The 14316-nt window shown below is 34.0% G+C and overlaps 3 protein-coding genes across 3 annotated transcripts; all 3 read left to right on the top strand.

Annotated features, from left to right (window-relative positions):
* Nucleotides 1-300: 300 nt before the first annotated feature.
* Rpn7 (regulatory particle non-ATPase 7) lies at nt 301-2364 on the top strand. Its single transcript, XM_040720191.2, has 2 exons — nt 301-942; nt 1509-2364. Exons 1-2 carry the CDS (start codon nt 463-465, stop codon nt 2202-2204), a joined length of 1176 nt encoding a protein of 391 aa, XP_040576125.1. The 5' UTR covers nt 301-462; the 3' UTR covers nt 2205-2364.
* A 53-nt stretch (nt 2365-2417) lies between these two features.
* Nucleotides 2418-4288, top strand: LOC121125091 (vacuolar protein sorting-associated protein 33B-like). The gene has a single exon (XM_040720190.2). The coding sequence runs from the start codon at nt 2418-2420 to the stop codon at nt 4107-4109; it is 1692 nt and encodes a 563-aa protein (XP_040576124.1). The 3' UTR covers nt 4110-4288.
* Nucleotides 4289-11303: 7015 nt separating this feature from the next.
* On the top strand, nt 11304-13641 carry LOC121125727 (protein tipE). Its single transcript, XM_040720923.2, has 2 exons — nt 11304-12098; nt 12168-13641. The coding sequence occupies exons 1-2, from the start codon at nt 11485-11487 to the stop codon at nt 12454-12456; spliced, it is 903 nt and encodes a 300-aa protein (XP_040576857.1). The 5' UTR covers nt 11304-11484; the 3' UTR covers nt 12457-13641.
* Nucleotides 13642-14316: the final 675 nt, after the last annotated feature.

The raw sequence follows: 14316 nt of genomic DNA, 5'->3' as shown, positions 1-14316 counted from the left end.
TGAGCTGCAAAGAACGGTTTTTGTGTTTTGGGAATAGCATAAGCAAATCCACAGCCCCGTCTTAGCACGTCCAAGCTCAAAAGAGGGACCCATGCAAAATTTCAGCCCCCTAGGTTCAACGTGGACGTCTACACACACACACAATCTCTCTTTTATATATATGTAGAAGATTATATGTATGAAGTAAGCAATTAAATTGGATATCTTCCTTTCGTTTGATATATTTTCAAGATTGTTTTTATGTTGAGATATATAAAGAAAAGAGAAGAGAAGAAGAGAGGTGAAAAAGGAAGAATTTTCAGCTGTTGTGATGATTTAGCGAAAAAAAAGAAGATAGAAAGAGAGAGAGAGAGAGAAGAAGAAAGAATTTCGTTTCCCAAATAGGAATCAATTTAGATTGGGAAGTGATTTGCTTTGCTCATCTTTTGATAAAGTCAGGTAATTAAGAGAGACGAACTCAGGATGCCATCTCCCACCTCCATTGCACAAGGTCTCCAGCGTATCCCGGATCTGCAACTGGCGCAATCCCTGTTCATGCTGAAGGAGAAGCCCTCGAAAGGTGTGGATTACGGGAAAATGAAGGAGGATCTGATGGAGAGCATCAAGAAGAACGACATGTGTCCTTTTTATCGGCATGTGCTCAAGGAGTTGGAGTGGAAAGAGGACGCCGCACTCGTCAAGGAGTTGACGGCCAAGAATGAGGCGGTCCTCAAGGAAATGGAGGAGAAGATCAAGGACGCGGAAGTGAACTTGGGAGAGAGTGAAACGCGGGAGGCGCTTTTGGCCCAAGCGGAATACTTGACCAAGATCGGAGATAAGGATCGGGCTCTTGAAGCCATTCGAAAGACCATGGAAAAAACCGTGGGGCTCGGGAACAGGATGGATCTCATCTTCCACAACATTCGTCTCGGACTCTTCTTCATGGATCATCCCCTCATCAAGGTACGGCCTCATATCGTCTCCTATTCCACAAGGGGATTGTGTCGCTTGTCAATCTATTATTAGATTATTAGTTGACGCTAATTGAGTATTTGCCTGAATTGACCTGTCGTGACAGCGATTTGTAGGCTTGGGACATTTTGGTATCACTCGTTTGATATGTCAAAAATAGTATTGAGTTATAAAGTACCATTGGATCCCATTTAAACAAAAAATAAGAGAAGTATTGTTATGCAAGACAAGTCTTTGGTAACTACTGAATCTATATTATCCTAGATTTTCTATCTAATGTAATGCTCAAAGAAGTAGACTTTGTGTCGCACTCTCTTTAAAAAGTACATAAGTCATAACCTAACAGATTCATTCATTCATGCGTCTAAGTCTGAATACGCTCTGTATTTTGCATTCCCTTCTTCCAAAATGGAGCAACTTATCCAAATTTATAAGAATCTTATAGCGACACAATTCAGATATGGAATATTTTGCTCCGTGTATCGGTTTTCTGATTTCCATCTGATATTAAATTTAATAAGTACATTTCTTTATTTAACATCTCAATTTATCCCTAGGCCAACATAGAAAAGGCATCCTCCATGCTCGAAGAAGGAGGAGACTGGGATCGTCGTAATCGCCTCAAAGTTTACGAAGGTCTCTACGCCATGGGAGTCAGAGACTTTAAAAAAGCCGCGGGTCTTTTCCTAGAAACCATTTCTACCTTCACAAGTTATGAACTTATGGACTATGTACAGTTCGTTCATTATACTGTATACTCCAGTGTGATTGCTCTGGATCGTGGAGATCTTCATAATAAAGTCATCAAGGGCTCTGAAATTCTTGAGGTTCTCCATGATTGGCCAGAAGTGAAAAAGTATTTGTTTTCCTTGTATGATTGCCATTATGGCGAGTTCTTTCAACGCCTTGCGTCTGTTGAGAAAATTCTGAAAGCAGATCGCTATCTTTATCGTCATTATGCTTTCTATGTTCGAGAAATGAAGATTAAAGCATTTGCTCAACTCTTAGAGTCTTATAGAAGCTTAACTCTGTCATATATGGCTGAATCTTTTGGAGTGACTGAGGATTATATGGATAAGGAATTGGCTCGATTTATCGCAGACGGACGACTTCACTGTAGGATTGATAAAGTTCGTGGTATCGTTATCACTAATCGGCCGGATTCTAAAAATTCACAATACCAATCAACTATCAAACAAGGAGATATTTTACTCAATCGTGTTCAAAAACTATCTCGTGTCATCAATATTTGAAGAAATCGTCCTTATTTTAAAAAAATATATATTTTATAAATTAATTATTCGCTTATGAATGGATACTTTTGTTTCTTCAAATCTTTCAGACTGTAAAAAAAGAAAAAAAATGGATTGCTATTAAACCTATAGTTTCACGAAATATAACTTGTAAAAGACATTTTCAGTTTTTAAGTCTATTATTGTAAGTGAACATTTCTCTTTATTCTAGAAATGACGGCAGCACTTGGAGTTGATATTCGCAACTTGGTCCAGCTCTCTTGCGAAAATTTGCGGAATGTTTTGAATCAAATACATGGCGATAAAGATCTCATAATTGATCCTACCTTAATGAAGCCGTTAGATACTGTAGCTGGAATGTCAATACTTAAATCTTTGGGTGTTAAAAAAATATTCAAATTTGAGACTAAGGCTTGCCCATCTATAGCCTATTCGAGAGTGTATCTTCTCTCTTCCTCCTTGATTAATGCTAAAGATGTGATTCATCATTTCCGAGACAAGAAAACTTCCGAAGGAGAATTCCACATCATCTTCCTGCCGAGAATACTTCACTCTATTAGAGAGCTTTTTGAAGAGGAAGGTGTATATGATCAAATTTATTTGCATAATTATATGTGGGAGTTGATCCCCTTTGATGAGGATTTATTCAGTCTGGAACTTCCGTGCCTTTTTAGTCAGGTATTTTTGAATGGAGACTCATCCCTATTGCCATCAGTATCTTATTCGTTGATGAGTATTGAGTCCCTATACGGAAAAATTACAAATAAAGTAGCGATAGGATCTCACGCTGTGAATGTGCTCAAGCAATTGGATGTTATATCTCCGAGTACTCCACAAACCTTCAACAGCTATTTTGAATATGCCTTTATTATGGATCGTGATATAGACTATGTTTCTACACTTTTATCTCCTCTCACTTATGAATCTCTATTGGACGAAGTATTTGGTATAAATTGTGGCTCAATTGAACTAGATTCCCGAGTTACTACATCAGACAAGGTTGTCAAACTTCAACTTTCAAATAAGGACAAAACATTTACCAAAATTCGAAATAAGCATATTGGTGATATATTTTCATATCTCAGCGTTCATGCCCGACAATTGAAGCAACATCAAAAAAGAGCCGAGAATCTTTCTGTTTCTGAAATGAAGAACTTTGTTCAAAACAATCTAAAAGACATACAAAATCAGTACAAGGCTCTTTCACTGCACATCGGTGCAAGTGAGGTTATTCAAAAAGAGAAAGGTTCTTTCTTCGAGTCTATGCTTCACATAGAGCACGGTATTGTTCGAGGACAGTGTCTAAAAGAGGCTATTCAAATTATTGAGGAGCTGATGGCCCAACTCTGTTCCATGGATATTGTCATTCGGCTCATGGCATTGGCCAGTATTTGTCATAATGGATTTTCTTCTGGGGACTACGAATCCCTTCGTCGTCAATTTGTACAAGCTTATGGTTTTGAGAAAATGCACATTTTAAGGACTCTTCAAAAAAGGGGTCTCGTTTTCAAAAAGGATTCAAATCGTAAACATTCCTTTCAAACCTTTGCTACTAAGGTTAATTTAATTCCAAAAAGTCAAGAGAGTGTGTCTCTCACGGAGCCCTCGGATCCTTCATATGTTTTTAATGGAGCCTACACTCCACTTATCTCTCGCATTGTTGAGTCTTTTATGGGCAAAGGGAACCAAACTGAGTTTATGAGCCACTTAACTCATTTGAGCACAAGGATTCAATTCCAAAACAAACCTAATAGATCTAAATTCGTTCTCATATATTTCATTGGGGGCTATACTCTTGCTGAAGTTGCATCCCTTAAGATCCTTCAAACCATCATGGGGCATCATTTCGTGATAGCTGGAACTTCTAATACCACTGGAAAAAAGATTATGGAGAGTGTTCTTTGAATTATTATAGTGATTTAATGTTAATTTTGCACATTCCACCTTCTTTGAAAATGTATTAATAACTGAAATTTTTTATAGTCAACGAAGAGGATAGTATTTTAGTTTTTTGAGACGATTTTAATTAATTATATTTTATATTGATAAATATATTCTTTATCGTTGATCCTTTATTTATCAAATTAATGTTCTAATTTATAAATCACCGGAATCATAGGATGGGCCCTCGCTAGGATTTTATTTTGTGGATTTGATTTGTTTTCTTCAAATTTTTCGACTGTCAGCCCATTATTTCTTACTCTAACTAAATAAGAATAAAATATCCCGTGCAAAACAAGAATAAATAAGTAAACATTAAAAAAAAAAACGAGTCAAGAGTCTAAAATTCACATTCAAGGCAATTACTTCCCAAAAGTTTCATTAGATTTAATAATTCCCTTCAAAATATTCAAATATTGTTGATATTTTCGGGTAGTATCGTACTGAATTCGCTCATATTGCCATTCATAACCCGACACATTTGGAATTCCCCAAAACAAGGCCGAGTATCACGCAGCAGCTGATATAGAACTTGTTCGCAGTTCTTCAGCCTCCAGTGAAAATCAAAATGCAATGCCTTAATATTATTAAAAAAAGTCATACTATTTGATACCACAAACAATATAATCGCTTTTGTAAAATTCGAATTGATGTTTTCTTGCCCGTTGACACTCAATGATAAGGCTCCCATTAAAATCCGAACATGAAGACAATCAACAAAGGCATGAATGGTAGCATTAAAAGTTCTCCCACAGTCGATATCGTAGTGTCGTAAAAAATAAGAATTTATGATATATTATACTGTGAACCTAGAAGATTCATATAATAGTCGCATAGCTCAGTAACACTACTTCGTAACTGTTGCTCCTAACAACTTTTCAAATGCCAGGGAGACGGAAGAATGTGGTATTGTACGAATTTTTTCAGAGTAAAACTAAATTTACATTATGCAAAGACTAGGAGGGTTGTTTATTAAGATCATGAAATGTTATGATATCATCGTGTAAGGCTAGAATCTCCAGGGAACGGGGTCCCGTGGTATTTTGGAAGAAATATTTTTGGATGTGTTCGTATGAAAGATGTCAATCGTTGTATTGGAATGTTTTAAAAATATTTATCGAAAGTCATTTTTTCTTAAAAAATAATATTATATTTTATTTTTTGAATGACCATTTTAGAAAAGGCACAATAAAATATCCTGAGCAAAACCAGAATAAATAAGTAAACACTTTAAAAAATCCGAGTCAAGAGTCTAAAATTCACATTCAAAGCAATAACTTCCCAAAAGTTTCATAAGATTTAATAATTCCCTTCAAAATGTTCAAATATTTTTTGTTGATATTTTCGGATAGTAGCCTCCTTTTAGCCCTCCTTAATAAGTTGTGTCGAAACTTCAAAGATGGCGTTTATTTCTTTATATTTTTAAAATCTCAATTGTATTTTTTCCAACTCAAATATGAAATCAAAGTTGTTTAGGAATGACATGCATATTTTTTTTCCATTTATTACATAAATATTCCAAATTTTCCGACTGGCTCTCCATTTTTTTCCCGACTCTAATTATAATCTATGGGAGATAACTTGATAGCCACCTCTCATTCCCCTATGGTTACGGTCCTGATCTTAGGTATAGCAAGACTGGGGTTAAAATATATGAAAGTTTATGATCGCACTCTTTTTTTGTAATTGCAACCAAAAAATATTTTTTTATTTACCAAAGCTGTCATCATTATTCTTGAAGAGAGAAAAATAAGTATAAAGTAATAACAAGTGCGTGAAAGACGAAGAGTAACTCTTAGGATTTGTTGTGGAGCTATAATTGTAAATTCTCCTTGGACTCGGAGCAGAAATGAGGATCGACATCGGAGTAGCTCCTGTCTATATCATTACACTATACGAACTGGGATTTGTATTTATTACCTTCACCTCATAGCTGACCGAAGCTAATTTAATGAAACGTTGTGACAGCTAAGTTGCTCCCCTAGCAAACATTCATCAATTTGTCAGTGTGACCAAGGTTAATAGAAATTAATCTTGAGTGTGACTACGTAAATTTTTGGTCTTTTTTTTTTTTTTAAATATACCGGAGTATATTTAAAAAAAGGTATGTGTTGGTAATCTACAAGATGCTTTTATTAATTATACGCCCCTATTTTGAAAATTCAAACGTATTAACGAACTAAGAGGACTATAGTTTTTATAGGGATCTGATTTGGTCTGCAGATATGTCGTCTATCAAAGTTTTCAACATATACTTTTCTTTTTTATGAACACTTTTGAGGATTTAGGCAGTTTTAACATCCCTGGTCCATTTAGAATCAAATAGAATATAGGGTCAATAAATTTTTTATTTAAAAGGAATCAAAGTTGAAAGGACAATAAAAATTGCTTTGAGAGTGGATTAAAGCCTTTATTTATGCGGCCATTATACCTAAAGAGATTTATTTTTTGGCATCCCTGCCAAATGCTGATGAAAATTAACTAATTTCTTATTACAATCTTCATAATATTTTTATTCCTGATGGAATAACAAAAACATTGCCAAAGACGAACAAGTTATTATTTTCTTTTAAAGTAAGTAGTAATAAATTAAACAGATTTAAACAAGAAAAAAAAGAATAATTTTTTATCAGTGTTTGATCTCTGTGGTCTCTACTAGAGATGTCACGGATCGCAAACCGCTAAACGGAGAAAACCCACAAACTGTTTTTCAAAATACGTAAAATATCCGGTTCTTGCGAAATGAACCGATTCGTGAAGCGTGAATTTGTACTGACCAACTAAAAAAGATGAAGTATCCATCATTCAGCTAGTACAGGAATGCCCAGCGTTTTAATATAAGGGCAGCATTACCTCTAAAAATATTTTAATGGGCCACAGAACCTATCAAATTAAATTTCATGAAAAATGCCTTCATAAAACAAAACTATTAAATACATATTTAGGCCTAATCTAATTTTTTAAGGTCAAACTGCTTTAAAAAAGCCAATCTGGTAACCCTTTTCAGGTGCTTCCTCAGGATGATATATATGTATATTTTTGGGAGGGGGAACTTTTTTTTTTTTTTTTTTGAAAAATAAAAAAATTTCCTCCACTGCAAAATTTGATCGAATTTCTTCTTTTTTTTTTTTTTTTTTTTTGAAAAGAAGTCCTTAAAAAATTTTCCTCTCCAGAGCGAAAATTTTTCAAAAAAAATCAAAAAATACTAGTTAAAGTGAGAATAAGTAGTGGACCCCACTTAAGCATTAAGCGTGCTGGGAGTTAGTTGGACATCCCTGATCTAGCGTGTGCTCTCCTTTCTTTTGACTTACAGGATAACAATCAATTAAGGTGGCGGGCTGTGACTTTTTGCCGAACTAGGCAAAATATAAAATTTACCTTCTGAAATTTATAGAAAAATAATCAATTACTTAATTGACAAAGATTTTTTGCCACCTCTCTCAGAATGCCTCCCTTCCAGGTGACCTCCCAACTCGCCTATAACAGTAGGGTCCGTTATATAACTAGCCATTACACTTAATTTGCTTTATAAAAAGTATTGGTTCAACTGGCATTGATATTTTTATAATTTTTCAAATAAAATTTATAAAACAAAAGTGTCGTTAAAGACGTATTGAAGAAGTGTCCGTTTTGGGTTGGGGAGGAAATTGAAGGTAAAAAATTAAACAACATTTTTTTACAATAGTCAATTTTATTTTTTTTTGCCTGTTTGATAATTTTTATGGGTTACGTCACATATTTTGATGAAATAATGATGTAGCAATCTGCAAGTACCAGTTCCAATATTAATTTAATACACATAGTATTGTTTTAAATACGTCAGTGCTCAGGTACCACCCGGTATACCGATGAGTACTAATTGTTACTAACTGATTTTGGGTGTAACCTTTCTCTTTTTGAGGGTAATGTTGTGAGATACATTTAAGATTATGCTGCGTATAGTTATGTAAATCGTGTGTCATTTTTAACATGCCCGTATTTTCAGAATAAGTAATCTAAAGAACTATTTTTTCCTCCTCAGCTGTTGTCATTATTATTATTTAATTCCTGAGTAGTAAACATAATTTCCCAAATAGATTCAATTATATTCAAAACCGGATTGAAAATTTATTTGTGCTCATAAAAGACGGAGCGTAACCCAGAGGATTTGCTGCAGAGTTATAATTGTAAGTACTTTTTGGACTTGGAGTAGAATTGGGAATCGACATCCGTGTCATTCTTTTTTATTTCTTTTTCCCTTTCTTCCCTTGTCAAGGCTGGTTTTAGTTGATCTGATGAAACGTAATGACAACTAAGCTCTTTACATCTAAAACATTCCTCAAATTGTCAGGGTTGCCATGTTAATTTTTGGCTGTTTTTTTCAACATGCCCAAAATACATATAAAGTTCATTGATACTTATGAGTAGTGACACAAAACAAATTTAAAAAAAACAGGAACATCAAACGATAAATAAAAATCAATCTCAACTTTAAGCTTCATTCAAATAAATGTTTTTAAGAACATAATAGACTCTCGTTATCTGTGTATCTCTATGGATATTAGTACAGTTTCCATCTTATATCTGTAAATATGAAGGAAAAATGATGACGAAGGACCAACTCGTCAAAAAGATGAAATCAAATTTTATACTGAGAATATTTTGTCTCTCATTCGAATCCCCGCGTAGTTAATTTTTTTAAAGTGTGGAGAAAAGGGATGCGGGATGATTTCTTAAAGATCCTCTGCTCGATAAGTAAGTTTAATCAATGTTTCCTTAAATTTGGAAATAAATGTATCATAGAATGTGAAATATGTTGCTGTCGTAGAAGAAAACATTGATGATAAAAGTGACTCTATTTAAAATTCATTGACATTGTACTTGGCTGTATTTATCAAATTACATTTTGGTATCCCTGTTTTAGAGAGTGAATTATATCTGTTTGGAACATTAAAAAAGATTAAAACGCGGAATCAGTTGCTCATACAAAGAAATATTTTATCAAAACTTGTTGCCCAGCCTCAAAGTTATAAAATTTGTTGTATTTTACATTAGACTTAATGACACCATTATATCTTTTTAATTGCAGCTGGAACAGATTTGACCTAGGGATGGGATTTTTGCAGTGATAACACGCAATTAGTAAAGGAAGCAATAAAGTTGCGTGGGTTCTATTTTCTTTTTTGTTGATTATTTAATATCTCATCGTGGTGTTAATCCCTCCCTCTGAAGTAAGCATTCTCTCCTATTTTTGGTATCAATTGAATCATAAAATAAATTTAACTATAATTGTAATATTTTCCTTCCAGGAATGTCATTTTAAATGTAGAAGGTTCCCCTCTTTCAAGAAGTAATTCATTATCTCTCCCCCGCCCCCTCCAAATGTTGATCTTGGTGTATACTAAGCATGTTTCAAGTTTGAAGGTGCCATTTTGTTTAGTATTTGTATGGGGGTCATCAATAGTGAACGTTGTCACTGAATTAGGGAAAATGGAGAAAATTGGACATTCTTATGTGATGCAATACTTTTATTTGAAAGGCCTCACCACAACCACAACCAATACAAAACTGAACTGGATTCTTCATTGGGGTAGTCTGCTCCTTCGCGGGAGTTCTTGAATATTTTTATTAAGTCCTCGAATTTCTTTTGAATTCATTTCAAGTACATAATTACTGTTAAAGGTTTTCTCGAATTCAGTACATACTCGTTCAATCATTCGTATCTAAGCTATAGAATGCCAGACGTAATGCTTTGATTGTGATATGAAGTCCAGACGCAAGATTCGAGTCCGAGTCCCCACCTCTGCACATAAAACATGGACTGAAAAGTACCAGATTTGCACATAGATGACGCTATTTTTTTTTTTTTTTTTTAATTCACCTCATTTTAATTAAGTACCAACCTTGAAAAGACAGCTGTCGAAATTTCAGTCGAATCTTTTATTTAGTTTGTGAGTTATTTTTCCTTAAGTGTGACCCTACTTTTGTTAATTCCAAAACAATGTCGTGTTTTAATTCTACACTGCTTCTTGATGGGGAAAAATACTGTTTTAGCTAAGCATTGGCTTGAAAAGTGTTATGGGGACTCCACTCCATGAAGCATACAATAATAAAAATAATTTTAAAAAAACCCAATTTTGAACGGCTTAAAGTGCATTTTGATTGTTAAGGCATATACTTTTCATTCCATGTGTTAAATGAAATGTACATTCCATTTATAATCATATAAAATAGTAGATGACCACCAAATGATTATGTCTGGTCCTTGAGTATTGCTCCACACTTGGTGTAAAAAGGCATGCGGACTTCTGATTCATTCTTGAATGAATCAGAAGTGAATCAAAGCCTTTGGAAACTGCATTAATGACGCCTTCATAGTATGTAGGATTATAATCTGAATTCAATCGCATTTCCTTATATCCCTTATTTTTATAACAGAGACATGATGCATCTCGCCTTCTTCCTTGGATTATAATGATTAATATACCTTGATACCTAATCAAAGTAGTTTGCCTCCCTGCCCATGTTTATATAGGTAGATTATTTGCTAAAACAGGATCCATTCAACGATATTGCATGTGATATTTATCAAATAGCCAAATCAAATTAACCTCCTACCCACACCCAAACTAATTAACTAATTTTGAAATTAATTAAGTGAGTGAAAGGCCTTCAAGGTCATGTATGTACATATATCCAACTTTACTTAAAGTAATGACACATTTTATGTAACTCTTTTTAAAAGAGTAATTGGAGAAACTATTTATAATTACGACGTCATATGCCCTCATTCGTTATATTGATTGTGCTTTGAAGTTGTTTTTTTTTGGGTTGTCTTTCTGTTTTTTTTTGGGGTTTTTTTTTTTTCTATCTTTCAAAAAATTAGACGGAGGAGATTTCTTTTTATATTCTTATATGAGAGAGGATTTGTTGTCGTTGTAGCTTTTTTGCAAGCAAATAATGAAACAACGATGTGGGCAAGGATTTGAGTGATTGAAATTGATTGAGAGTTTAATAGTAAGAAGAAATAAGAAAATAAGCAATTATGAACCTTTCCAATACTCAGTTGTACAGTATGACTCCTTAAGACTCCTACCTACATACATATTAAAACGAAAGCTACAAGGTATTGAAAGCTCTGTTGTCTTCCTGCGTTTTGCATGTGTGAGTATTTTGGTTGTACATAGTTGTCTAATTCTACCAGGTATTCAAACACAGACAGTACTACTAACATTACTTTGTATCTCATTCAAGACATTTATATGAGGACAAAGTTTTGTTTAGCCATCAAGAGTGTAATGTCTCTGGATTCTCCCTAAGCCCACCCTCATGTCGTTTCCTTTAAAAAGTCCGGAAGAACATGGGTATACATCAAAAGCTGGAACTGAGTGCACCCACCAAGAGAAAATGCAAAATTACATGGACCATCATTTTCTCCCTCTTTGGAGCCGCTGCATTCTCACTCCTTCTCTTTCTCGTTCCATTCATAGTGGATCCCGCATTAGCCACGATCCTTGCAGACTTTACTACCCAAAATGTGAGCTGTGTTGTGACGGAGTTAGCGTTTCGCCAAGGGCAAGGGAACTGCTCTTGGTCTAGCTGTCGAGAGGGATGTACACGAGACGTTTATACTTGCTTTCAAATCCATGTGAATTACACAGACCTTTCTGCTCAACTCCAAAGTGGGCATCTCTTTGTGAATGCCCGAGGCTGTGGTTATCCTCCTTCTGTTAAATGTGATCTATTCTACGAGCAATATGAGTATTATCACAAAAATAATTTGAGATTCGACTGCCACTATTCGCGGAAGAATGGATCTGTCGTTGTAACGGAGGTGGATGTGCCGGTACAAGTGTTTAATTTAGTTATCTCCATCTCCTTTCCACTCTTGATTCTCATCATATCCATTTTGGCTGTTATATTCATTCAAAAATTCATTCGTTTGAAAGATGATAAATCGTGTTTCGAAGAAAGGTAAGTTATGCAAAGCTTTTGCAATTCTCTATTAATGTATGGTCTCTCTCCCCATCACTATTATTTCAGGTTGGAAATACAATCAGAGCCGGATGAGAATGACGCAGACACCATCATGTCTGCGTCCGATCCAGGAGGATCCAATTTAAACGACATGCTACAAGGATTCAATGGCATGTCCTCAACTTCCTCCTTGCCCCGAGAACCTCCTCCGAATCATTTCTATAACGAGAATCTTAAAAGAAAATCGGATCATATAGAACTCCCTACTCTTAGTAAACGAATACGCCGGACTGAAATAAATCCTGTTCTAACAAACTTTATTATTGAGGACAAATCTATGAAAAAGATACATTGAGCTCCGGATTGTTTAATATGTGTGTAAAACAATCCATGGAAAGGACTGTGATTCCTTTGTGATGTCTAGGCAGAGAGTTACATACATACATACCTACGACACGTGAGAGTGATCAAATCAAGATTTTAGCCATGACCTCTTTTTATATACTCCATTATACAATATTTAGTTATATACATAAAATTGATTCAGAAATATAATATTATTTTTCGTTACCCCATGGATTTTAAAACTTTATCTACATAAATTATACATAGGTTAAGTTTTACGTCAAGAAAGATACATATCAATCAATCAATTATGTTTTAGTCACAAAGTACAACATAAAACAATCTAGAACACAGTTTAAGGAGACAATCCAAATTTATTTTAAGTGTGTCAGTCCCTATTTATTCGGTCCAGTCCAGTCAAGTCTTAGAACCGGTCTTTAAGACTGATAGTCCTTCGGACTATCAGTATTAGCACTGATTATAACAAAGGGTCAACAAGAATAGTTTGCTTATAGAAATTGACAATCATTCATTAAATAAAACAAATGTAATCCATACTCCATTTTGAGATCAATCATTCTAGCTTGCTTCTGTGTTGACGGGCTATACCCCATAAGATAATGAATAAATCATTGCTACTATTTGAAAGAAATCTCTCACTCCTGCTGGTTAGTTATTAACCTTTTTAAACATCATTAATCATTGTACATAGCAAAAGCAAATACAAAAAAGCTAAAAATAGCTTCAATCCTTCATCAATAACCATTTTTTTTTTTTTTTTCAAACAAATAGTTTAACTTTAGCTATTTTAAGATGTCGAATCACATATTTAAAAATGAAAACTGGGAAAATCCAAGTGAGTGAGGGAAAATATCTATATGAGCTCTCTGTATTTTGAAAAAAGTATTGTTAATTAAGAAATGAGAATAAGGGGTGCAGAGAGAAGGGGGTGAGGGGCTACGAGAAGGGAGAACACGGAAGGGAAGAAGGCTCTTATAAATTAATAAGGTTAATGGGTCAGAAAAAGGAGAAGAATAAAAGGATTTTAATTTAATTTTTATGACTCTATCACAGGAAGGAGATATTATTATTACAATTATGTATGTATCTCTTTGACTATTTCTATGTAGACTATGTAACTCCATTTCTCTCTTGATCTATCCTGAACTAATGAAATGAACGCTACATAATCCAATTACATAAATTAGATTGTTTTTTATTGAACAAGCATGGTACTACAAGAGGGCTCAGAAATCAGTAAATGCGTCCGCCTGGGGAAGGGAAAAATGCAAATTATGATATGATCATACACATTAATTAACACAAGCCTTGATACATAGATTTGTTTTACATTGCAAGTATTTTAACATGGACATCCTGACAATTTGATGCATGTTTTCTAGGAGAGCAGCTTCGTTCTCATGACGTTTACTTATAATTAGAAGAGTGAAGAAATAAACTATGGATGGGACGATTAAAAATAAAACAACCCTAATACCGATGCGATTCTAGTAAAAATTAACGATGCCGATTTAGATTCTTTAATATTTTAAATAATGGTGAAAAAAATACATTTTTGCTACTAGGGGCGTCCACAGGATTATATTTTAGGGGGGCATTTGTTTAAACAAAAACTAAATTTTAAATATTTTTGAAAAAAATTCCAAATATACAATTTCATCTTTAAAATATTTTCAAAAATCGACAACTGTTTTATAAAAATTTAAATTTTTTGGAAAAAAATTTCAAAAACACAGGGTGCTATTCTCAAAAAATAACATTTCTCGATGGAAAACTTACAAAATTTGTATCTATTAAAAAAAAAATACAAAAATTTTAAATTTTTGGAAAAAAATTTAAAAAATACTCC

The sequence above is a fragment of the Lepeophtheirus salmonis genome, chromosome 10, assembly GCF_016086655.4.
Source record: "Lepeophtheirus salmonis chromosome 10, UVic_Lsal_1.4, whole genome shotgun sequence".
In the NCBI taxonomy this organism is placed as follows: domain Eukaryota; kingdom Metazoa; phylum Arthropoda; class Copepoda; order Siphonostomatoida; family Caligidae; genus Lepeophtheirus; species Lepeophtheirus salmonis.
Note: the sequence above shows the minus strand (reverse complement) of the source record. Positions and strands in the feature narration are given on the sequence as shown.

Excerpts from the sequence above, each read along its gene's own strand:
- Rpn7 (XM_040720191.2), top strand. The coding sequence starts at position 463 with ATGCCATCTCCCACCTCCATTGCACAAGGTCTCCAGCGTATCCCGGAT. Across the intron at positions 943-1,508 it reads TGGATCATCCCCTCATCAAG|GCCAACATAGAAAAGGCATC; the intron begins GTACGGCCTCAT and ends ATTTATCCCTAG.
- LOC121125091 (XM_040720190.2), top strand. The coding sequence starts at position 2,418 with ATGACGGCAGCACTTGGAGTTGATATTCGCAACTTGGTCCAGCTCTCT.
- LOC121125727 (XM_040720923.2), top strand. The coding sequence starts at position 11,485 with ATGGGTATACATCAAAAGCTGGAACTGAGTGCACCCACCAAGAGAAAA. Across the intron at positions 12,099-12,167 it reads AAATCGTGTTTCGAAGAAAG|GTTGGAAATACAATCAGAGC; the intron begins GTAAGTTATGCA and ends CTATTATTTCAG.